This window comes from Terrapene carolina, unplaced genomic scaffold (assembly GCF_002925995.2).
Source record: "Terrapene carolina triunguis isolate 2854851 unplaced genomic scaffold, T_m_triunguis-2.0 Scaffold33723, whole genome shotgun sequence".
Classification (NCBI taxonomy): Eukaryota; Metazoa; Chordata; order Testudines; family Emydidae; genus Terrapene; species Terrapene triunguis.
This window is the reverse complement of record NW_020698074.1, coordinates 673,559-699,417: the sequence shown is the minus strand read 5'-3', so window position 1 is coordinate 699,417 and position 25,859 is coordinate 673,559. Positions and strand designations below refer to the sequence as shown.

At 44.9% G+C, this 25,859-nt stretch overlaps 1 protein-coding gene across 1 annotated transcript in view; it reads left to right on the top strand.

Moving 5' to 3' along the window:
- The window catches only part of LOC112110664 (CLIP-associating protein 2), a 271,547-nt gene that overhangs the window by 43,585 nt on the left and 202,103 nt on the right, over positions 1-25,859 (top strand). Inside the window, exon 7 of the mRNA XM_029914219.1 lies at positions 9,307-9,377. Within this exon, the coding sequence (XP_029770079.1) occupies positions 9,307-9,377 (71 nt within the window). The remainder of the gene's footprint in view (positions 1-9,306; positions 9,378-25,859) is intronic.

Below are 25,859 nucleotides of genomic sequence, written 5' to 3'. Positions count from 1 at the left end.
CTACCCCTTAATGCCATGGCTCATGAAGCCGTACACAGGCACCCTAGACAGTAGTAAGGAGCAGTTCAACTATAGGCTGAGCAAGTGCAGAATGGTGGTAGAGTGTGCTTTTGGACGTTTGAAAGGGCGCTGGTGCCGTTTACTGACTCGGTTAGATCTCAGCACAACCAATATTCCAATTGTAATTGCTGCTTGTTGTGTGCTCCACAATATCTGTGAGAGTAAGGGGGAGACTTTTATGGCGGGGTGGGAGGTTAAGGCAACTCGCCTGGCGGCCTATTTCGCACAGCCAGACAACAGGGCGATTAGAAGAGCACAGCAGGGTGCGCTGCGCATCAGAGAAGCTTTGAAAGCCAGTTTCATGACTGGCCAGGGTATGGTGTGACAGTTGTTTGTTTCTCTTGAAGTTACCCGCACCCTATATATATGAAAGAAAATAAAATCAAAATTGTTTAAAAACTGTTCTTTATTATTTGATGCACAACGCATTGAGAGAAATTAGAAGATAGACTGGGGGAGGGTGGGGGTTGGGTTAGGGAGGTGGAGGAGGAGGGAAGGACAAGTCCAGAAACCAAATCAAAAGTTCGCATATGCCAGCTTTCTGGTGCTTGGGCGATCCTCTGGGGTTGAGTATGTGGATCCCTGTAGCCTCCCCCCTCGTGTTCTTGGGCGTCTGGGTGAGGAGGCTATGGAACTTGAGGGGGAGGGAGTTTGATTATACAGGGGCTGCAGCGGCAGTTTGCCTCCATGCATTCAGCTGGGCCCTATCAGCGTAGGAGGACTGCATGAGCTCGGCGAACATGTCGTCCCGAGTTCGTTTTTCCGCCTTCTAATCTGGACCAGCCTCTGGGACGGAGTAGATAGGGGCCGTGTTGAAACATTTGCACCTGCAGGAGGAGAAAAAGGGAGGGTAGTATTTTAAAAAATACATTGCAGAGAACAAAGGGGACACTTTGGTATGAGTAAGCCATCACACCCGAACGGGCAACAGAATTCATCTTGCAGGCAGCCCCTAAGGGCACGCGTGGTTCTGCTGCTTCTACATTGATTTCAATGCTTTCAAACTGCTGGGCCCCCTTTCTCACAGCAAGCAATGCCTGGTGGGTTTGCCATATAAAAGGAGGGCCTGCAGGCTCTCTGGGATGATCACTGCACACAACAAACCCCCGCCCCCACCACGTGGCTCCGATGAGGCTCAGAGCAGGGATGAGCCCTTTACACTAAACGCGAACAACCCAGCGTGACTGGGTTCCCCCCTCACGGCGTGGCTCCGATCAGGCTTTCACTCACCAGAAGTACCTTCTCCAGGGTCATGGACCAGGAGCCCGCCTTGGGAGTGAGAGGAGGCTATTGGATCCAGCATTAAGATTAGTTCCTGGCTAGGGGTGAAAACATTGCCCACTTGCTGCCCATGCACTGTCCTCCTTTTCGTCCTCCAATGTCTCTTCCTTCTCGCTCCGTGCAACTCCCCCCTTGCAGGTGTCCACGGACAGTGGTGGAGTAGCGGTGGCCATCACCTCTCATAATTGCATGGAGCTCACGGTAAAAGCGGAATGTATGGGGCTGTGACCCAGAGCGCCCGTTTGCCTCCCTGGCTTTTTGGTACACTTATCTGAGCCAAGGAGCTCAGGCATCTCCTCAGTCAGCTCCTTGAGTATACTAGGATGCATTTCATCAGGCCCTGGTGACTTGAACACATCTAATTTGTCTAAGTAATTTGTTACTTGTTCGTTCCCTATTTTAGCCTCTGATCCTACCTCATTTTGACTGGCATTCACTGTTAGATGTCCAGTCACCAGCAACCTTCTTGATGAAAACTGAAACAAAGCCATTAAGCACCTCTGCCATTTCCACATTTTCTGTTAGTTCTTCTCCCCCCCCCCCCCCCCACATTGAGTAACGGGCCTACTCTGTCCTTGGTCTTCCTCTTGCTTCTAATGTATTTGTAGAATGTTTTCTTGTTACCCTTTATGTCTCTAGCTAGTGTGATCTCGTTTTGTGCTTTGGCCTTTCTAATTTTGTCCCTACATACTTGTGTTTTGTTTATATTAATCTTTTGTAATTTGACCTAGTTTCCACTTTTGGTAGGACTTTTTTGATTTTTAGCCAGGCTGGTCTCTTGCCATACTTGCTATCTTTCCTACACGGTGGGATAGTTTGGTCTTGTTCCCTTAATAATGTCTCTTTGAAAAACTGCCAACTGTCTACATTGGAGTTTTCTGGAAAGAAGGAACTGAGGGAACGTGTGTTTGGCTGGGTGCTTTATACCGGTGCTAATAGTGTGCGGCAGCATAGGGCACTGAGTGAAAAATTTCTAGCGACTATGTGCAAGGTGCATGCATACCAGAGTGGAATGGATATGTGCAACACATCTCTGAGAAGAACAGCTACAAAAGATTAATAAACCGTTTTTTTCTGGAAATAGTTGAATTGGAGAGGATAGGGTTTCTGAATTCTGCAAGGGTTATAGATGGCACCCACATCTCTGTACTTTGCCCACCAAAAGGGGCGAGTGAATGTGTGAACCAAAAAGTTACTGTTCATTCACTCTGCAAGGCTTGATGGACTACAGAGGCAGATTCAGGAGTATCAATGTGGGAAACATGGAAAAGGTTCACGATGCGAGGGTGCTGAGATCAAGATTGTACTTGAGGGAAGAAAAGACTTTATTCCTCAGAAATGATGTGATTTTCTGCAATGTATGTGCCATCAGTTACTTTTAGGAACAGATGTGTGGGGTCCCCCACTTAGCTCATGAAACCACACGCCAACATCTGCAACCCCGGAAAAGGGGAATTCAGCTACTAGCTGCAGAATGGGTCATTGAGTGCATGTTTGGTAGGCTGAAAGCTCATTGGCGCTGCTTGTGTGTCCATGTGTATGCCACTGTGGCCAGCGTTGTTTGTGTAATTGTTGCATGCTGTGTGCTATATAACGTTTGGTAGGGTCAAGGAGAGTATTGCTATCCAGAGTGGGCGCAGGACAGATCTGGTTTACAAAATTTGTATAGACAGCTGGATTCCACCCGCATGCACACCGGTCGCGGTTCCCAACATGCAAGGGAAATCCAGGATGCCATATATGCACATACCTTGGAAAAACAGAGAGGCAGAAGGTGGCACGCTGTGCATCTGCTTGGCACATCGTTGTGGGGCTAAATATATTTGTGACGGTTTTGTTCCCCTGTAACGGACAGTCATTAATCATTCATTCCTCTGACTGTTAACTACGGCTGTCAAGCGATTAAAAAATTAATCACGATTAATCGCACGATTAAACAACAATAGAATACCATTTTAAATATTTTTGGATGTTTTCTACATTTTCAAATATTGATTTAAATTACAACACAATACAAAGTGTACAGTGCTCACTTTATATTTATTTTTATTACAAATATTTGCACTGTAAAAAACAAAAGAAATAGTATTTTTCAGTTCACCTAATACAAATACTGTCATGCAAACTCTTTATCATGAAAGTTGAACTTACAAATATAGAATTATGTACAAAAAACTGCATTCAAAAACAAAACAATGTAAAACTTTGGAGCCTACAAGTCCACTCAGTCCTACTTCTTGGTCAGCCAGATCGCTCAGACAAACAAGGTTTTTTTACATTTGCAGGAGATAATGCTGCCAGCTTCTTGTTTACAATGTCACCTGAAAGTGAGAACAGGCGTTCGCATGCAACGCTGGCTACAACAGTGCTAAGATATTTACGTGCCAGATGTGCTAAAAATTCATATGTCCCTTCATACTTCAACCACCATTCCAGAGGACATGCGTCTATACTGATGACGGATTCACTCGATAACGCTCCAAAGCAGGGTGGACTGATGTATGTTCATTTTCATCATTTGAGTCCGATGCCATCAGCAGAAGGTTGATCGGCATCCCAAGTTCCCCCTGAAGGTGGTCTCAGAATTCCACCTCAACCAGTATGTTCCCATTCTGGTCTTCCATCCTAAGCTGCGCGCCATCCCTGCGGACAGGGCTCTTCACTCCTTTGATGTCTGCCACACGTGGGCTTTCTTCCTGCATGGAAGTCGAGCCTTTCTCTGCCAGACTGTTTTGTTGCCGTTGCTGACCGCTCCAAGGGCCAAGCCCTCCCCTCCTAACGAATCTCAAAATGGGTCTCATGCTGCATCCGTGATTGCTATAGGCTATCCAACACCCCTGCCACCCACTGGAATTACGGGGGGCGCTCAATGCAGGCGCAGACAGCCACATCTGCCTCCCTTGTGGACATCTCCTTGCAGGCCATCTGCTGGGCAGCAATGTGGCGTTCCATACATACTTTCACAACCCATTACATCAGTAGTTCTCAACCTGCGGCCCAGTCAGCAGATAGCTGTGGCCCATGTGACACCCTCAGGGCCATACAGGTAGTATATATATTGTGTGGATGCTGACCACATAACACAATAGAGAGCTGCATATGCAGTCCACAATGGTAAATAAGTGGAAAACCACTGCATTATGCCATCGCCGAAGGGACAGTGGAAGACACTGCAATAGGCCGTGCCATACTACAGGCTGCACTCCTCCTTGCATCCTTGCACCCACCTCCATGCTGAGTACTCCTTGCCTATGTTTGGAATACATATAGGAACCATTACTCTAAGAAGAAGAGGAGATTACTTACCTGTAACGGAAGTTCTTCAAGATGTGGGGTCCCAATTTGTATTCCAATACCCACCCTCTGTTCCTGTCTGCTGGGTGGTAAATGGGTGACTGAAGAGGTGTTGACCTGCACAGCCTAATATAACCTCACCAGAGACATGATGCGACGAATGATGTATGCATGGGTCAGTGGCCATTGCTATGAAAATCTTCCGTGTCTGGCACATGGCGCCTACGTGCACCCACATTTGGAATAAAAATAGGGACCACACATCTCAAAGACCCTCCAGTTACAGATAAGTAACCCCATCTTCCAAGTACATCTTACAGCAGGGAGGGGCTCTTCCCAAACCCGTTGTTTATGCAAAACTATTTTCAAGTACCCATCCATGGTCCAGTCAGGAAAAGACAATGGTGTACCGTTAGAGTTATTGGGAAAACGTTGAAACAATTTGTTACTAAAAAGAAACCACTAGTCTTGGAAAACTAGGAGAGGAGGGAATTTCTTCCATGCTGAATCGCTATAGTCTGAGAGAAAGGGGAAAAAAACTGCAGACCCTTGAAAGAGAAGAGGTTTTGAAGTGAAGAACATAGAGAGAAAGAGAGGGCCAACATTTACACAGGGTGCTGTCTGTGAAACACTGTATCCCTTTTATGAGAGGGGTCCATTGGGAAACTGTTCAGAGGCAATAGATAACTTATATTAAAAAAGGGAATTTAGCGAATATCGAAGTGTAAACCCTGATGTTACATCTGTTTTGGTTTTCTGTGTAACTTGTATGCGTTTGTTTTTCATTACTATTTCATCTTTGAATACAATTTTTCTGTTAAATAAAACTTTGGTTTATTTTTACTCCCAAGTAGCCCTTTGTTGTGCAAACAGTATGGATTATATGTGCCAAAGTGAACTGATAACTGGGGGCAGGTTTCACTCCTTCAGGGATGACGAACCAGAGCGGAAAAGTCAGAGTGTTGGTAGTTAAGAACTTGGGGTAGACGGGTTTGGGAAGACTCAGACTGGAAGGGCTGTTGAGGTCATCCTGCAAGGCGTAACTGGGCTGGTGAAAGCCAGGGTCAGACCTTTATGCTTGTAGGTTTGTTACTGGTGTCAGGGCTTTGAGTCATAGTAGTGTAGCATTAAGTCATCCAAGATTATAGGGCTATAAGTGACAGAACCCCTTACTGGTTTCACTGATCCCCAAAATGTCTCACTGGTACACCAGAAACTTGCTGAAATATGCTTATGGGACTGGGAGGCAATTCAACTGGAAGTTGACTATAATCTAAGATAGCATACAGAGTTTCCATAGGAATGGAAAAGTGAACCACGAACACCGCTGGACCCCCCTCCCCCCCCCAGCCCGCTGGCATCGCTGTGGTCTCCGGCCCTTGTGTCCAGCTAACAGCAGTGGAAAGAATAAGACCCAGCACAGCTTTATTTCATTCCCTGAAGTTTCAGGTCAGAACTATGAGCCCCACACCTCTCCGCAGCAAAGCAACACTGCACTTGTATTTATGCAACCGATGGACTAGATCTTTTCCCCACCCCTGTTTCTCCTAGTTTGTGCAGCATGGCTCAGTGTGGGGGGAGGTCAGACACCAAGGACAAGGAAGGTAAAAATTTTTATAATCTTCCAAGGAAGAGAGGACGGCTGTGATGTTCTTTGGACATCCGAAGGGTTTCCTTTCCCTTCCTGAACCTCCCTCTCAACCACACCTTCCACTTCCGTGCAGCTCCCTTTTGTAAGGAGACATTAAGACCAGTGAGAGAGGGGAGGAGCACATACACTGTGTAGTCTTCCAATGAAGAAGAGAGAGCTGTTAATTTCTACAACCAACTATACATTTTCTACAACTATGCTATACCCAACAAGGACTTTTCTAAACCCACTTCCTCCCTTCCCTTGGCATGCATGGCCCCCCAAATTTTTGTTGCCTATGTACTGGCCAGGAAATGTACAGATACAGATGAAATGATTGTTCCATATATTGTATAGCTTTTGCCAAATGTGTAATAGTGGGAACTTAATTTTATTGATATATAGCATTGTCTTACTCAGAGACCATTAAGGGTTGAGTGGAGTGAGGGCTGGGCTTAAAATCAGGAGTGTGGCATTGTAGCAAGAGGAGATATTGGTGAGAGGGAGGCACTCCATTGTAATTTACCAGCTTTGGGTTCTGGCTCCTGCTGCAGCTCGGGGTCCTCCTGAGGTTTGTCCAGGTGTTGGGAGGGGCTTGCTCTACTGGCTCCTTCGAGTAGAGGTATAGAATGACATGCTCTTTTTCTGGAGCTTCTTCCTTGGACCCTTCTGCTTCCTCACCCTAGCCCTTACCGGCTTCCTTTCAGACAGTAAAACCAGCAGGATTAAGGAAGGGATTGTGAGCCACTTCTTTCTCTGTACTGGGAGCCCTTGAGAGCACCTGGTTCAGCACATTATAGAATAGGCACATATGAGGATCTCTCTTGGAGTGACTGAGTCTTTTGTCCTCCAGTATAGAAGCCTCAGGTGCTTCATGTGTTTTTGTCAGTAGGTGGAATACGGTAGGTGCCTACCATGAAATTTACCCAGTACAGATAAATGTTCCTGCTGCTCTGGATGAAGTTGTGGAGGGCAATGTACTCCTACCATACACAGTTCAGGACCTGGGTGTGGGTGAAGGACCAGGCGACTAGTCTCGGAACAGGATGCATGTTCATCTGTAGTGAGCTAAAGAGTAAAAGACCTTTCTGAAGTGATCAGTGCAGTTCACTACTGCTGGTGACAATGGGCAGACAGGGACTTTTATAGATTGGGTAAGGGGCCAGGCAGGAAAGGGTTCCCTGCATTGTGTGAATGTGGGTGGAGGACTGTTGAAACTTGGGATCTGCTACATGCCTCTTTCTCCCACACTGGCACAGGTACAGGACTGCCACAGCTGAGGCATGTACTTACCCATCAGGTGTACTAGCTTACTGCCCTCTATTCACCTTACTCCCTTCTACTCACATGCTCCTGGGGTTGAGATTTGACATTAAGGGGATTATGGCACAACCAGGTGTATGGACAAGTGTACAGTCACTAGTGTAGATGTAGCCTAATTATTCTATGCTCTATTCTTTTTGTAAAAGGTTGACATATTATACGGATATATTCCAAGCCCGGAAAATGTAAATATTATTTTAATTATTTTATATTCAACTGCAATTGCCATCCATTGCTTTCAGGTTTGTCTGTTTCAGTAATACATAGATGCAAGTACATCTTACCTCATAGCACTCAGGGATAAATGAGGAATATGGACGATATTAACTGAATACAGTAAAAGCTTTGTTATCTGGCATGTTGGGGCAATGGGGGGGTCCTAAGTCAAAAATTCCGGTTAATTAATAGGGAGGGAATTTGGGTGTGGGAGGGGGCTCGGGGCAGGCGGTTGGGGCGTGGGAGGGGGTGTGGGGTACCAGATCTGGGTGGCGCTCACCTCGGGCAGGTCCCTGCAAGCGGCGACATGTCCCTGCTGCTCCTATTTGGAGGTGTGGCTAGGCAGCTCTGCTTGCTGCCTCCACCCACAGGTGCTGCCCCCACAGCTCCCATTGGTCTTGGTTCCTAGCCAATGGGAGCTGCGGAGCCAGTGCTCAGGACTGGAGCAGTGCACCTCCGTCTAGGAATAGTAGGGACATGTTGCTGCTTGCAGGGAGCTGTCCAAGGTGAGCACCACCCGGATACGGCACCCTGAAACCTCTCCTGCGCACCAACCCCCTGTCCTGAGCCCCCTCCTGCACCCAAACTCCCTCCCAGAGTGTACACCCCGCATCCCCTCCCACACTCTCAACCCCTCGGGGCCGTTCCTCCACCTAGGAGCAGTAGGGACATGTTGCCGCTTCTGGGGAACTACGCAGAGCCGGATAGGGAGCCTACCGGCCCCACGCCAACCGGATTATAAACTGGGCTTTCAATGAAGATCAGAAATGCCGGTGTATAGAAGTTTCCGGTTGGTAAAGTGTCAGATAACACAGCTTTTACTGTAGTTTCTTTTACTGTCTATTTACATGCACTTAGAGTACTCAGCATATTTCTGTTTGTTTTAGTAATCATACATAAAATATTGTTACCTTTTACTTTAATAAGAGAAAAAGGTTTAGTATGTTTTGAAAGTGAAATATAACTACTTTTTTCCTGCTACTTGAAAGCAAAACTACTCTTAAGCACAGTAGCTTTATTAAAATAAAACAGAGATTTTGACAAATCTGGTAATTGCCGCCAAACAAATTCAATCTTATCCTTAATTTTTTTACAATATACCCACTACTTTACTTTTTAGAGCTTTACATAAATATGGTGGTATGTTCACATAAAGCATAGTGTATGCCATTAATATAAATGTAAGTAGTAATAGACTTCTGTTTTTTTAAATCATGTTAATTGTAATATACAATTTTATTAATTGCTAAGTGAATTTTGTTTTTGTTAGAATATATGGAATTTATTCAAGAGGAAAAGTCGTTCAGACATTGTTTCCATAGATTTCTAATGGCTGGAATAATAAACAGCTTGAGTTTCAACCATTCGTCTATAAATCTGCTCATGAAGAAAACACAGCTAGAACTGAGTTGGAGTTTAGTTTTTATTTTTCATTTTGGGGGTTGGGGAAATATCCCTACTTATTCACAGATGTTAAAATTGATCTTTGCCCTTATTTCCAGGTTACAAGCAATATTTGCAAAATTTGATGAAGTGAGAGACTCTGGAAATATGATTTTAAGTAACATCAGTGGTAAGTATGCAACTATATATTGCTATTCAAAGTCGGAGGTTAATGAAACTCACATCTAACCTTCATTAAGCACTGTAATCTGTTTTGTGGAACTACTAGCATTACAAAAGTGAAGTTCACGTTAATCTGTTTTAAAATATGCATTTAAGCCACAATCTGAATGTTCCACATTAGTGTAATTCTAACAAATGCTTACTCTCTCATATACTGATGGTCTTTTCTTGAAGTCATTAAGTCATATCCTTTTCTGCACAGCACTCTTGTACCCCACTATGTGAATGACTAAAATATCTTGCAGTGATTGCTATGATTTCATTACTTACATCTCTGCACCATTGCAGTGTGAAGTTTTGCAGCACCACTGAAGCAATTAGGTCCTCAAAATATGTTCAGAATAGTTACTTTTGTGCTCAGTAAGGGGTAATGAGGAGGTTTCAGAAAAGCTATCTAAATAAGTGTGTATGATTCCTTATTAGATTTTCATACATTACATATATTTAAGTTAGATCATGTCTCTCTCCAGGAATTAAACGTAAATATATTGACAGTTTTTTTCTTAAAAAAAAAAAATATTTGAGTGTCTATAAACAATTGAAAGAGCATTTTGAAACTGTTGTAGCTATTAGAAAACTTGATGTGGGTTGAAGTAAGGACTCTGATCTTACTCAAGTTCACTGTACTAGCAAATTTACTTCACTAGATTTTTTTTTTTTAACTTGTTAGTTTTGATGCAGTTCACTGAAGAAAACTGTTGTGCATTGAATTCCTGTTGTAAATTCCCCATTGTGGTTCTAGTATAGTATTTGGTTGTAGTGAAAGAACAGAAACATCACTCATTATTTTAATTAATAAATTACTTTGAGCTTTGTGTTTTAAGTGAAAGCCAATTATAAAAATTAATACTGCAACTAAAAAGGTGCTGCGTCAGTGACTTCAATAAGACTGCTTTCTGTAGCTTTCATCATTTTTTCTTGTTGTCTCAGATGTAAGAAAATCCAGATTTACATTTATAGGATTTTTCTGATTGTTGTTTTTTGAGACACATCTAGATTGCCTTAAAAGCGCATTCTATTATAATTTTAAAAAGTAGAGAAATTAGAGTTAATGTCACCCTGTTTTATTACATATAAATGCATTTTCCAAAAATTAATATTGTGATACAGCAGGGCCAGGGAGCATGGGAGGGTGGTTGAGGGGAGATATACAAGCCCTAGGCTAATTAAGGTGTGGTTCCCTATAGACTAGGAAAGGTTACTACAGATTAATTGGAGCACCTGTAGTCAATTAAGGCCCTGTCAGGAACCTAATAAAACCCCCCTGCTTCAGGCAGTCAGGGTGGTACAAGGAAGGAGAGAAGACTGGAGTTTGTAGGTGTGTTGCTGAGATTTGAAAGACCAGAGAACCGGAGGAAGGGAGACCCTGCCCCAGCAGGGTAGGGAGACTACCTCCCACACAGTCAAGGACCAAGGATAACCCTACCCAAGGGGGAAGAGGGTAAGAAACCCGTAGGGGTTGAGAGGAGCTGGGGCTCAGAGTGAGGAGCAAGCCTAAACCCCTTCCCCGCTTCCCTCCTCTACTACCTTCCCGGGCCACTAGCGGGGCCCTTGGTGCCTGAAGACCAGGGCAAGGGGTGGTGTCCTAGCCCCCCGCCAAGAAAAGCACGGGACTCACCATACCAATCCTACGAACCAAGTTTCTTTTGTCCTCTAAACAGTAAAATTTGGTGGACACTGTACTAGACAAAAGGCTAGAGTGGCCACATTTTGGGAGGGCACTAGGACGTCTGGGATATGGATGGTTGGACTTGGGCCTGTATAATGCAGTGTAGAAGCTGGAGATGCAGATTGAGAAATGAGTGTAGATGTTGAAGCCTCAGGTTAACAAACCCATGGTCTGCTAATTTGAGTTCTATTAACCCTGGGCTTACATTGCAGTGTATACATAAGCTTAGGGCAGTGGTTCTCAATCTGTGGCCCATGGGCTGCTTGCAGCCCAGTCAGGATACAGCTGCGTCCATGTGACATTCTCAGGGCCATATAGGTAATATTGGATGTGGCCCGCAATGATAAATAGGTTGAGAACCACTGCCTTAGGGTATGTCTACACAGCAGTATGCCCCTGTCCTGACTCGTGTGCATGTGGGCGTACATTAGCCAAGCCCACTTCTGAGATTCCATGTTACAAAGTGGGTGGGTGAGGAAGGTGCATATCATAGCTCAACACGTGCTCTTCCCCATACACCCACCCGAGCACACCAGCTCAGGTTCAGCTCACCTCTTACGTGGATTTGAGTGTGGATTGGGGGGGGGGGGGTATGTAGGAGACATTGGGCATGCAACACAACCCACTGCAAGCATGCATTGTAGATGTACCATGATACTGCGCTCGTTATTGGACTCTTGTATTCTGAGCTTTGCCTCCATCTTTTTATCTGACTTTAAGCAGGTTGCTTAACATCTCTGAATCTTGGTTATCTTATCTGTAAAACGCAGGTGTTCTTCGAGTGCTTGTTCATGTCAATTCCAATTAGGTGTGCGCGTGCTGTGTTTTCCCCCTAGCAGTATGTCGGGTTGGCTCAGGCACCTTCTGGGGTCGCACCTGTAGGGTGCTGGATATAGGGCCCTGCTGACCCACCACCTCCTCAGTTCCTTCTTACCACCTGTGATGGTTAGCCAGAATGCTCGCTCTTGCTTTGGCAAGCGTGTCTATAGCAGTTGAAGTTTCATTCTTTTATATAGTTAGTTTACATAGTAGTTAGTAGTTTTACATACAAGTTTCATTTGGGGGTTTCCCTCCACTTTCTTCCCAGTAACGGGGCATGCCTCAATCTCTGGGTTTTAAACCCTGCGAAGCTTCTGGCCAGCTTATGCCCAAGAGTGACCCCCATTCTTCTTCTTTAAAGTATTTGGGGTAAGCTCATCAAAAAGAATGATGCAAAATTTGCAGAAGTTTCTGTCCAAGGACACAGAAGGGGAGAGATCAGCGTCTCAAGTTAATACTCATGGAGGCAGCTCTCCATCTGCAATTGGACCCTGAGTTGATGGAGCCAACCCCAAGCATCTCATCATCGGTGCGGAGTGCACTGGCACCGCCGGCGCACGAATCGGCGTCAAGGAAGACTTGAGTAGAGACCCTCGGCACCGTCAGGACAGGGCCGGCACCGCTCACATTCACCAGTACCTCATAAGAAAGAGACCTGAAAGGGGTTGCTCCTCTATGCCCAGAGGGGCGCAGAAGGAGCCCGCCGCCGTGAGACCCACGTTGGGCCGCGCGACTTCGATCTTGGCTTCAGGGGTCACGTTGACTCCTGCCCCTACATGGGACTGGTCGAGTCCAGGCCCCCATCTTTCACCGGTCAGTGAGGGCCATGACCTATGGATGCCATCCATTCTGGAGGCATTCGAGATGGCGAGAGACCTTATCGCCTTCACGGTGCTGCCCCCTGTCCAAGACAGGACAGGACATGAGACCCCGGTGCAGTCCAGGGGCAAACCCACAATGATTCTGCGCCTGTTGCCATCCCCTCGACCCCAGTCTCCAGTGCCATCGATAAGCACGCACATGGTGGAGCCTCGCTGGTCCCCTAGCCCTGGATGACGCTCTCCAGAATCAAGTGGCACTGCTCCTCCCTGGTCCTCCTATAGAGAGTCCTCGGAATTGAAGCGGAGTCCTTCCAGATCCAGGAGGAGCAGGAGCTCCAGTTCGGACAGGCGGAGACACCTTCAGCCAGCACCGTGGCCATCAGTGGCAGTCCCCTGCTCAGTGGCCTTTTCAGACCTCTTGGGCTTTCCACCAGAACCTATGGTTCTACTCGAGGTCAGCTTCCATGGCGTCGGCTACCTTTGTTGCTCCACTATCCCAGCGTGACCAGGGTATTACCGCACCCGGCACCGAAGCACTCGATGACACCTACGCCGATACCAGTGTCCACATTGACAGCACCGGCACTGACTGTGCCGGCTCTGGCACCAGGGGCCGCGCCAGAACAGCAAGTGCCCTGAGATCCCCTCGGTGCCAAGGGCAGGGAACAGGACCCGCTTGTAGCCAGGACCTCGTCCTCTTCTTCGCCCGATAAGGTGATTGGCAGGCCCCTTCCCTGGAGGATAGAAGAGTGCTCCAACAACAACTCAGGAGGCTGGCACAGAACATTGGCAATCCAGGCTGAGGAGGTGGATGCAGCATCGGACCCTATGGTCCACATCTTGGCCCCTTTGGGCCCCTCCTGTGGTGCTCTGCCACTTATTAAAACAATTAGTGACACCACTAAAACTCTCTGGCAGACCCCTGCCTCTTTGCCGCCAACAGCAAAGAGAAATGAGCGGAAGTAGTTTGTTCCCTCTAGAGCAGTGGTCACCAACCCATCAATCGCGATCAACTGGTCGATCTTGGGGAGTCTCCCGGTTGATCGTGATGTCCGGCCACGGCAATGCAGCGGGACTGCCGCCAAGGCAGGCTCCCTGCCTGCCATGGCCCTACGCCGCTCCCGGAAGCAGTCAGCACTCCCCATGGCAAGGGTCTCCATGCGTTGCTCCTGTGTGCAAGTACCAACCCCGCAGCACCCATTGGCCAGGAATCTGGAACTCTGGCCAATGGGAGCTTTGGGGGCGGTGCCTGCAGACAGGGGTAGTGCGCAGAGCCACGTGTCCCCATCTCTCCCTGCCGCAGGGGCGTGTTGGCCCCTTCCGGGAGCAGTGTGAGGCCGAGGCAGGCAGGGAGCCTGCCTTAGCCTTGTTGCGCTGCCCACCGGGAGCTGCCTGAGGTAAGTGCTGCCTGGTGGGAGGCCACACCCCAGCCCTGAGCCCCCTCCCGGAGCCAGCACCCCTTACTTCCTCCTGCACCCTGACCTTGCTGCCCCAGCCTTGACCCCATAACCCCTCCTGTACCTCTGCCCCAGCCCTGACCCCGCTCCCAGAGCCAGCACCCCCTCATACACCCCAACTCTGCCCCAGCCCAGAGCCCCCTCCTGCACCCAAACACCCTCTCAGAGTTTGCTCCCCATACCCCCTCCTACACCCCAACCCCCTGCCCCAGGCTCAGCCCAGAGCTCCCTCCCTCACTGCGAACCCCTCAGCCCCAGCCCAGAGCCCACACCGCCTCCCCAACCCCCTGCCCCAGCCTGGTGAAAGTGGGTGAGGGTGGGGGTGAGCGAGCGACGGAAAGAGGGGAGGATGGAGTGGGCGGGGCCTCAGGAAATGGGCAGGATAAATCCTTAGTTGCCTTTAAATTCAAAAAGTGATTTTGGGCGTGAAAAGGTTGGAGACCACTTCTCTAGAGGCTACGAGTACCTCTATACCCACCCACCCCACCGGCAATGTTCCCTCTAATTTTTTTCATCCATGCGTGGAATAAATTTTATGTGCACCAAGGTATGTCTGGATGTGCATTACCAGTAGAAACAGAAAACCTAGATATAATGTATATTTTTAAAAAGTTACCGTAGGGATAATTATTCCAGCCAGGACGGGTTAGGCATTTTAGAACTCACTATTCAAAATTAAATGTAAGTGTGAGAGAAATAAAAAATATGAAATGAATAGACCAGTCAAAACACTAAAATAACACACTTTGAAAGAATAAAATTACAGAGAATATATGTGCATTGCAGGAAGTACCAAGAAGAAACAACAATAATACAAGTATGTGTTGGAAGGTGAGTATGAAAGAGACTGTGTGTGTGCGCGCGCGAGACCCAGAAACAGTGTGTGTGTGTGTGTGTGTGTGTGTGTGTGTGTGACTGAGACTGTGTGCGCGCGCTGCTGGGGAAATCTCAGAAACAGTGCACTATCTCTTTAAGAAAGGCGCTCAGTCACTCACTGTTCACCACAGCAGCTCTGAGTCCGGAGCCAGGCTGTACCCTCTCCCCTGCTCTGCAGAGATGTGGTTCAGGGGCAGAGGGGAAGGACACACTGACATCAGCACTCTCCTCTTCCTCCCTACCTCCCCCACTCCCCCGCTGTGCACAGCCAGCAGGAAAGTCCTGGGAGCAGCTGCAGGACAGAGCAACGTGGGGGGGAGGGGCACCTGAACACATGCTGCTGGCATGTGAATCGCCAACGCCCATCTCCAAAAAAAATCGTGAAGCAAAAAAATTGGACCTCCTTGGGAGGAAAATGTATTCGACTGTGGAGCTCCAGCTCCGTATATCTAACCACCAGGCTGTCCTCGGCAGGTACAACTACACCTCCTGCGGAGCGATGGCCAAGTTCGTGGAGCTGTTAACAGAGGACTCTAGGGTGGAGTTTTCCTCGCTCATGGAGGAAGGGTAACTGGTTGCCCGTGCCTCGCTGCAGGCAGCCCTTGATGTGGCTGACTCAGTGTGCCACAATGTGGCCTCAGGGATAGCCATGAGAAGGAGCTCCTGGCTGCAGGTCTCTGGGCTCCCTTACGAAGTCCAGCAGACGATACAGGACCTCCCCTTTGAGGGTTCGGCCCTGTTTTCAGAGAAAACAGACTCACGGCTCCATAGCCTGAAGGACTCGAGCCACTCTCCAGTCCCTTCGCCTTCATACTCCAGCTAATTAAAGGAAACACTTTTAGCTGCAGTCCCTGCCTCGTTTTTACCAGCAGCAAAATAGGCAAGACTTCTTCCACAGGTGGAATAGAAACAATAGAAGGAGGCCTCACACTTTGTCAGGCCAGGGCTCTGGTCAGACAAAGCAGTCCTCTGGCTAGAAGCAGAACTTTTGAAGATGCGCCCGGGGGCGACACACCAGTCTGGACACTGGATCCATCCCGCCTTACCTTTTTGTGCCAGCTGTCCCCTTTCTACCCTGTGTGGGCCCGTATTACATCGGATTGGTGGGTACTCTGCATGGTAGAAAGGGGAGAGTCCCTCCAATTCTCTACCCTTCTGCCCTTCCACCCCTGCTTCCCCGTCCCTCTTCAGTGACCCTTCACACGAGCAGCTCCTCGCATGGGAGGTGCACTTGCTCCCAACGCTGGGGGCAGTGGAAGAGTTTCCTCAGGAGCAGAGGGGCAAGGACTTCTATTCCCGGTATTTCTTAATACCAAAAGCGACCTCAGACCCATCCTAGACCTGCAACATCTCAACCGGTTCATGAAGAAACTGAAGTTTTGCATGGTCTCTTCGGTCTCCATTATCCCTTCCTTGGATTCAGGGACTGACATGCTGCCCTCGACTTGAAGGACGCTTACTTTCATATTTCAATCACGCCGTCCCACAGAAGGTACCTCAGGCTCGTGGTGAACCACAATCATTATCAGTTCACAGTCATCCTGTTCGGCCTGTCGGTGGGTCCTCAAGTATTTACCAAATGCATGCAAGCGTCGTGTTGAAATCTTCCATACCTTGATGACTGGCTAATCAAGGGCTGCTCCAGGGCGCACGTGCAGGCACAAGTCAGCTTCATAAGGGCTACTTTAGATGACCTGGGTCTTCTGAATGTACAAAAGTCAACCTTATCCTCTGTGCAGCGGATAGAGTTTATAGGGGCGGTATTGGACTCTACACAGGCCAGGGCATGCCTCCCGGAATCGTGATTGCGGTCCCTGGGCTACATCATTCGAAGCCTTAGGCTGTTTCCTACCACCACAGCAAGGAATTGCCTAAAGCTTTTGGGTCACGTGGCCGCTTGCAGCTATGTAGTACAACATGCCAGGCTGAGATTCTGGCCTCTTCCAGCATGGCTGGCCTCGGTGTATTGCCCGGTTCGGGATGGTCTAGACAAGGTTGTCACTCTATCTTGTTCTGTCCTTAACTCCCTCTTGTGGTGGCTCAAACCGCAGGTGGGGTGTGGGTGTGGGTGGGTGGGTGGGTTCCCTTCACCAAACCACAACCAGCCCTCTTGCTGGTGATGGACGTGTCAGTGTTGGGGTGGGATGTGCACTTGGGAGACCACAGGGCCTCTGGTCTCAGTTGGAGCTCTCCCTTCACATCAACGTCAGGGAGCTGAGACCAGTCTGCCTGGCATGCCAAACATTCCGAGTTCATCTGGAAGGGAAGTGTGTATCAGTTATGACGGACAATACAACAGCAATGTGGGGGGGAGGGATAGCTCAATGGTTTGAGCATTGGCCTGCTAAACCCAGGGTTGTGAGTTCAATCCTTGAGGGGGCCATTTAGGGAACTGGGGTGTTTTTTAAACTGGGGATTTGTCCTGCTTTGAACAGGGGGTTGGACTAGATCTCCTTAGGTCTCTTCCAACCCTGATATTCTATGATACTCGGCCCGTCAGCACTGGGTACACATCTCTCCTGGAAATGTCCGTGGAAGCCCCAATCAACTTACTGTTCTTCCTGGACTTGATAACTTAGGATCATGGCCGTCTCAAGCGCCTGAACCTCGAATCGCTGCACCTAACGGCGTGGAAGCTTCATTGCTGAATCCGATAGAGCTCGCATGTTTGGATCCTGTCAAACAAGTCCTCCTTGGTAGTAGGAAACCTTCCACGAGGGATACCTACCTAGCCAAGTGGAAGAGATTCTCAATTTGGTCTTCACAATACCATTCATTCATAGCATTCATACCTGTCATATTGGACTACCTTCTCCACCTCAACAGCAAGGGCTTACCCTGTCGTCATTAAAGGTACACCTGGCCGCTATCTCGACCTTCCATCCAGGCGTGCAGGGTCGGTCAGACTTTGCCAACCCGATGTTGAGTCGTTTCCTAAAGGGTCTCGATAGACTCTACCCTCACCCTGGCGCTATGTTCCTTGTTGTATCTCTCATACAAGGTGGCATTCCTGGTAGCAATAACATCAGCCAGCAGAGTATTGGAGCTCAAGGCACTAACTTCTGAGCTTCCGTACACGATGTTCTATAAGGACAATGTTCAGCTCAGACCTCATCCGGCATTCCTCTCTAAGGTTATCTCCCAGTTCCACATTAGCCAGGACATCTTTCTACCAGTTATCTATAAGCTGCACTCAAGCAGCAGGGAGCAAAAACTTCACTTATTGGACGCTCACCGGGCTTTAGCCTTCTACATCGAGCGAACGAAACTGTTCCGGAAATCCATTCAGCTGTTTGTCACAGTAGCAGACAGAATGAAGGAGCTTCCAGTCTCCTCCCAAAGGATCTCTTCTTGGATCATGTCCTGCATCCAGGCATGCTACGACCTGGCAAAGGTACCTGTCCCTCCGCTTACAGCACTCTCCACAAGGGCCGCAAGCATCATCAGCGGCGTTCCTGGCCCATGTTCTGACGCAGGAAATATGCAGAGCTGCGACGTGGTCATCAGTGCATACCTTTACCTCGCATTACGCTATTACCAGCAGGCCAGAGACAATGCAGTCTTTGGTAGATCAGTGTTACAGTCAGTGAACCTTTGAGCTCTGAAGCAGCCTCCAAACTTGGGCTTGGTAATCACTTAATTGGAATTGATATGAACAAGCACTCGAAATAAAAACGGTTACTTACCTTCTCGTAACGGTTGTTCTTCAAGATGTGGTGTTCACGTCCATTCAAATACCCACCCTTCTTACCCCTCTGTCAGAGCAGCCGGGAAGAAGGAACTGAGGGGATGGCGGGTTGGTAGGGCCCTATATCCAGCGCCATAAAGGTGCTACCCCAGGGGGTGCCTGAGCTGACGGCTACTGCTAGGGGGAAAACGTTCTGGCTGCTGTGCACGCGGTGTGCGCATACCTAATTGGAATGTACATGAACAAACATCTCGAAAAACAACAGTTACGAGAAGGTAAGTAACTGTTTTTTAATGCTCATGCACCTTGCTGAAGGATTTTGAGATCCTATGGATGACAAGTGCTATATGAGTGCAAATTATTATTATTCCTTTCAACTCGTTCATCATGGAGGCAAAATCTCTGCATTAAATATGTACTTCAGCATATTTCTGGTCATACCTTAATGTTTTCTTCTCAGTTTAACGGTTTTCAGTACTCTGATTTATTTAAAAAAAAAAAAAAAAAAGTCCAACATCAAAAATAAAAAAAAAGCTTCCCCTATCTGTCATGGAAGGCAGATTGATTGTGATTTTGACAAGGGCAGTCTATGCTTTTTACATTTGCATCCAGATTGAAATTTATTGTACTGCTTCCTGTAGCAGCATTGCCAGCACCTTTTAGTACCTTTGCCAAACATGGCTGGTTAGAGGACAGATCCTCATTTCCATATGCATTTGGAGTGACACTGATGGAGGGAAAATGGTTTTGTGCTTTGTTTTCCTACTTTGATATATTAAAAAGATCTGAAAGGGTTTTTATTCTTTTGGGGTTTAAAAAAAGAGAGGGTGTGGGGGAGCCCACAGGGCTTCTACATACTTAGCATTTCTACAGATAAATGTAATCTTTCCTATTTTGCTGGAGGTTTCTCTTACAGGGCCCAAAGATATGGCTTGGGAACATTGACTTAACTCAGGGGTTCTCAAACTGGGGGTCAGGACCCCTCAGGGGGTCACGAGGTTATTACATGGAGGGGGTCACGAGCCGACAGCCTCCACTCCAAACCCCGCTTTGCCTCCAGCATTTATAATGGTGTTAAATATATTAAAGTGTTTTTAATGTATAAGGGGGGGCCGCACTCAGAGGCTTGCTGTATGAAAGGGGGCGTCACCAGTACAAAAGTCTGAGAGGCCCTGACTTAACTTAAGGGAAGAATCTTTGATTCTTTAATCAAATAACCTTCAGCCAACTGTTAAGGTATTTCAGTTAATACCTATTGAACAAAATTTTAAAAATAAAATACTAGGTTAAAACAATCTGAATAAAAATCACTTCCAGATTTAATTTCTATGTTGTTTTATTTTTTTTTTAACTTTTTATTTCTCTTGGAGTTTGTCTTCACTACAGTTTTAATTCAAGTTAATTAATTGCCATTTAAGTTGAGTTAGGCATGAAGATGAACCACAAATGTTTGTACCCTGGAACAAACGTTTGTGAAGTATCTAAACTAATATGTACAGATGTGTTAGCTAACTTGACCTAATTGGCAATCAGTTAATTTTAATTCAAAACCCTAGTTGCCTGTGGACTTTTCTTGGGAAAAACAAAGTAGAATTAAATTTGCTTTAAGAACCTCTGAACTTTTTTTTCAGAAATGTTACAGGCCTTCTTTATCAAACCATAAACAAACTAAATAAATAACCCCAGTCTTTTCCCTTTTAAAACCTTATGGGCTGTGTTAATACCAAATAACATCTCTGTTGCATAGAATGAGAAGAAACAGAGTTAGAGCTGATATAAAATAATTTTGCTGTGGATGTGAACTCTTTCATCTCCTGCCCTGTCAAGTGGTTTCCCCATCTTTCCAAAAAACAGAACAAAAAACAAAGCAAAAATCTGATGGCATCAGTTTCAACTACCCTAACCCAAATGCTATCCTAAAAAAGTAATCTCAGGCCTGGTCTTCACAAAAATTTGCATCAGAATAACAAAAGATGTGAATTGAAATTATGTAGTTATTTCAGTACAAGTTTGTGTATTGATACTAGCCACTCTGATTCCAGAATAAGTGTTCATACACAGACTTGCACTGAATAACTATATAATTTCAATCCACACCTTTTCTACTTCAAGGATGGTTCTGATTTTGTCAACTTTAAATTGATGCTAAGATTCAGAATAATTATATAGAAGCTTAAGATAGGGGATTTTGGACAGCGAGAGATAGGAGGATGGTGACAAGTTTAATGATGTAAAGGCAACAATCAGACATGTGAAGAGGTGAAATCACTAAGGGAAAGGATGTAGTGGGAGAAGAGGAGTGGACCATGGACAGAATTCTGTGGGATCCTCATGTGAGGTGAAAGCACTGAGGAGGGCCCACTGAAATGGGCACTGAAGGAGCAATAATTGGGGTAAAAGAATGGAGTCTGAAAAGCCAAGGGAAGGAAGGGAAGAATGGAAGGTCTTGCATAGACTAGCAAGAGAGCCGAGGCAGGATATATAGTGTTTTTGCTTTGATTAAGGGTCTTGATCCTACTTGTCTCCAACCTTAACGGATGTTGTACCATTCATTCTGTCTTCAACTGAGCTTTTATGTTCTTGGCTATGCCTCTAGTAGTACTGCAATCGCTTAGGGTACGTCTACTTACCTCCGGGTCCGGCGGTAAGCAATCGATCTTCTGGGATCGATTTATCGTGTCTTGTCTAGACGTGATAAATCGATCCTGGATTGATCCCGGAAGTGCTCGCCGTCGACGCCAGTACTCCTGCTCTGCGAGAGGAGTACGCGCAGTCGACGGGGGAGCCTGCCTGCCGCGTCTGGACCTGCGGTAAGTTCGAACTAAGGTACTTCGACTTCAGCTACGTTATTCACGTAGCTGAAGTTGCGTATCTTAGTTCGAAGTGGGGGGTTAGTGTGGACCAGCCCTTAGGAAAGAAACCACTATCTTTTGTCAGTCAGCTATTGGTAGGTGATAGAAGCAGGCGTCTTTTCTCCAGCAAGTATAACACGGATGAATTAGCTACTATGAAAAGCTTTACCTTTGTGATTTGGGTTTTTGTTTACATTTGTAGTATTAATATTGCAGTTTTGTGCTTAATACTAGGGTGGTATAAATTCATGCCAGTTATACCAACTCATAGGTTTACTGCCAGCTTTTACTCTCCTTAATTCCCATGGAAAACAATGTTGTATCCCTGCAAGCTGGAGAAGGTGATTTAAAGCACCTCCCTATTTTCAGCAAATAAATGACCATTTCCATGGAAACAGGAGTGGCAGCCACACTAGAGCTGTTAGAACGCTTGTTCTGCTGGCTGAGGTTTGTAAATATGATTTCTTTGAGGATCTGACAGATTTCTAGTCTACAGGATTGTAAATGTTGGGAAGAGGGAATTAAAGTAAAAGTAATTAGAATAGAGAACATTAAGTTGGGGTTTTTTTCCCCCTCCTCTTCAGTGGGCGAAATGATTTGAGGGTAATCTGAACTGGCTGTCTAGACACAATCTTTGCAGTTATCCCACTTAATAGCATGTCTCCACTCATAATGCCCATTTTTAAAAAATAAAATGTGATAGTATGAGGGGGTGTGTTAAAGCTTTTTGTATCACAATTTTAGGACAGATATGTTGAGTGGAGAGGCTATGGATGAGTTTTATATAGGTCTTTCCAAGCAAGTGACAGTAAAAACTTCATAGTATCCCACATCACAAAAATATTTGCTTTGCCACTTATTTTGTTTATTTTTAATGTTTTCCTTTAAATTTCTCTCTGCTATTGTCTCCCTGTAAGTATAGTTGCTGTGGAAGCATTGATGTAATTGATATTGGCAAAGCTCCCAAATGTGGTACAAAATACATTTATATAAAGGTTTGGGAAATATGGGCATTTGTTGAGAATGTCATGGCTATATGTGAGGTATAAATTATTACATTCATTTTATGACTAGCAAACACAATCCAAGTGGCCAAGAGGTAGTCATGTGATTTTTAGTTTTCATTGTTGGTGTCCTAGCTAGCTAATAGTTTTAGGCATAAAAAACTATTGATCAGCAAGACATTAGCTGAGACAGGGAAATATAACCCGGTGACAAAATATGAAAAAGAACCTTGGCCTGAATTTTTTTTCCTCCCAGAGTTGCTGAACACCTGCACCTCTCACTGATATAATTTTAATTAAAATTGCTCAGAACTGTCCTCAGCAAATGAGTGCCCCTCCCTTCTTATTTGAGATATTTAAAATTATTTCATAGTTAAATGCATATTGCACTTGAAGCACCTCTTCTTTTAGGGGTGTCTACCCATGCCATAGGAAACAAATTGGGTGTTGATGGGGTCAGTTTTAAAAATAAATAAATTTTAGATCATGTACCTTTAACTATTTACACATTTATGACTTTTTTACAATATTCCACTCTTTATACCTATATTCTTATATTATGTAATATGGAATGTAAGAATGTTAAAAAATAACTAAGGAAAATAAGTGGAAATAGCTCAGTTTTCCAGCAGACTTCTTTGGTAGATGTGACACCGTCGCAGTCTATATGCATCAAGTGGGAATGAGCAATCTGTTGCAGGTCTCATTTGAAAAGAAAGGGAAAGATTTTCTTAAGTTTCAAGTAGATTTGAATGCCCCAAATAATTAGATTATTGTGCATCTATCTCTTAAAGCCCTTTTCTTTAAAAAAAGGTTTGCAAGTTGTCTTCTTAAAAATGTCTATTTTAATAAAGGGACTTCCATATCAAATTAGAAGATCCTTGTATCACTTTTTTGGGCACAAATTTTGTGTAAATCTGATTGTTTTTTCTTTGTATGTACTTGAGTAGCATGAAGTGGCGTTCTTGTAAATAAGGAAACAAATAGCTATATTCTTTCTGCATGGAGGCAGATTTGTATGCATTTTTGATCTTTCCTGCTAGGAAGCGCTTGTCTGTCTTTATGGAACTGGAAAATAACTGTTGTTTCTTTTTGACAAAAGGTATATTACAGACTCTCTGCAGCTGCACAGTTAATTGAATTTCTGTCTGTCTCTGTCTCCACCAGAAGCAATTCTTGCTTAATGTGACACAGCTTTGTGCACACAGAAAAGCCTTTGACAGACTGCCTTTGACGTGATTTGTTTACAGCAACCAGAAATGTTTTTTAGACAATAAGAGGTTAATCGAGAAGATTTGGAATATTATTATTTGTGTGCTGCTTGTTTTCTATTTGTAAATAGTAAAGGATAATTATAAAGAGATAAGAATCCCTTCTAAAAGATGTAAATCAGATAATCCATCAGATCATGTGATGATCACTGATTGCAAAGGCATCTTTAGGGAGTAGATGCAGAAAGTGATTACTGAACACATGCCTTGTGTTTTGATGATTGCATTAAATGCTTTCTATGGGACAACGTTCATTGGCTATGAGAGATTTATTTAAATAAAAAACAGGCTAGACCCTTCGTAAAGAGGAGGAAAAAAAGAACCGAAATCTACCAGTATGTGCACCATTACTGTTTAAGATAGAATGATACTGGATATGCTAGATTGAAAGCAGTTTTCTGCAAGAGGTAGGACTTGTATTTTGAAATGGTGTAGCAGCTGTTGGCTATTGCAGCATAGAACTGCAGATCTGACAGGGTCACACAGTACTCTGTCTTCATGCTGCACTGGATTGAGGGTGGCGCAGGCACATACAGTCACTCATATAGTTGCTGTTACTTGATCTGTTGGTTCATTCAGAAAGCTCCCAGTAGCATCTAAATTGTATAATGGCTGTTGGGGATGGTGAGTAAGATTTTATGGTTGTACATATCCATTTTTTGTGTACGTTTGTTTTGGCTGAAACCATCTTTTAATCTTTAAAATATTTTGGACAAATATTAATGCATGTTTTCTGTGGACTAATTGTTTTTTGTAGCTTTGTCATTTGTAGTGTATTTAAACTGATATAATAGAGAATAGCAATTTGATTTGCAAGCCAAATACTTAAGTCTGTCATTATTTTGTGTGGTGGTCGTGGGGAATGTGGATGAAGAGGATGTGTCATGTGTATATAAATGATGGGGAAATATCCAAATGCTTTATAGTGAGAAGACAGCTTCTGGAGCAAAGGCCGATTCTTTTGAAGCAAGGTTTGACCATATTAAGTGCATCAAAGTCTTCAGTATTCAGGTTGACATCTTATCCTGAGGTGCTTAGCATCAGCTGAAGTCCCATTATGCAAGGATAAGACAAACACCTAAAGGGTTTCTTTAGACACTAAAAATATTAACCTTAATAAAATATTTTGGTAAACTTTTTTATTTTAAAATCAGGTCTTTGGACTTTTGTGGCATTTTCTGTAATTGGAATAGTTATTTTAAATAGGTTAAATGTTTCCCATGTGCATTTTGTATTGGCACTTCTGTCCAATAAATAGAAAAAATGCTATTACCTAAGGGTTTATCTTAACAGAACTGGGTAACCTCTGCTGAATATAGTGTGTTTAAAAAAAAAAAAATTAAAAAGAAGAAAAGAAAAATACATAACCTAACCAATATTTTAGGGTATCAGTAAAAGGTTTACTTTTAGAGCTAAAATATAAATACAGGAAATAAGTGGCATGTTGTTGTATTTTCTTCAGCTATAATAGCATTGTTACATAAACCAATATGAATGGTCCAGTATTACAAGACAAATGAAATAAGTTGGTTATGCTTTGATTAGATATAGTGCATGTGGATAAAAATGTGGCATAGCTTGGCTTTGTTTACTTTTGCAATTTTTCCTAAGGTATTTGTATAACTGGATAGCCTTGGTAACCACCTTCTGATTGTTCAGGCAGACTTTCAAAAGGCTCATCTGACTTACAATAAATTTTTAAATCTCAATACTTAAATTTAATTAATTTTAATTTAATTTAAATATTTTATGTGGTTCTGTGTGTGAACATGCATATATATACTTTTAAAAAATCATCTTAGAAGACAAGCTTATACTTTAATCTTGCTAAAACGTCTACATGGGAATCTTGAAAGAGATGTTCTCCTTTTCTAAGTCACCCTGAAAGTTTTCTTTAGGACTTGAGCTTTTTGGTATTCACCCTTTCAGCTAGTAGCTGTAAAGTATTGCAATCAGAATAGCCGTTAAAATT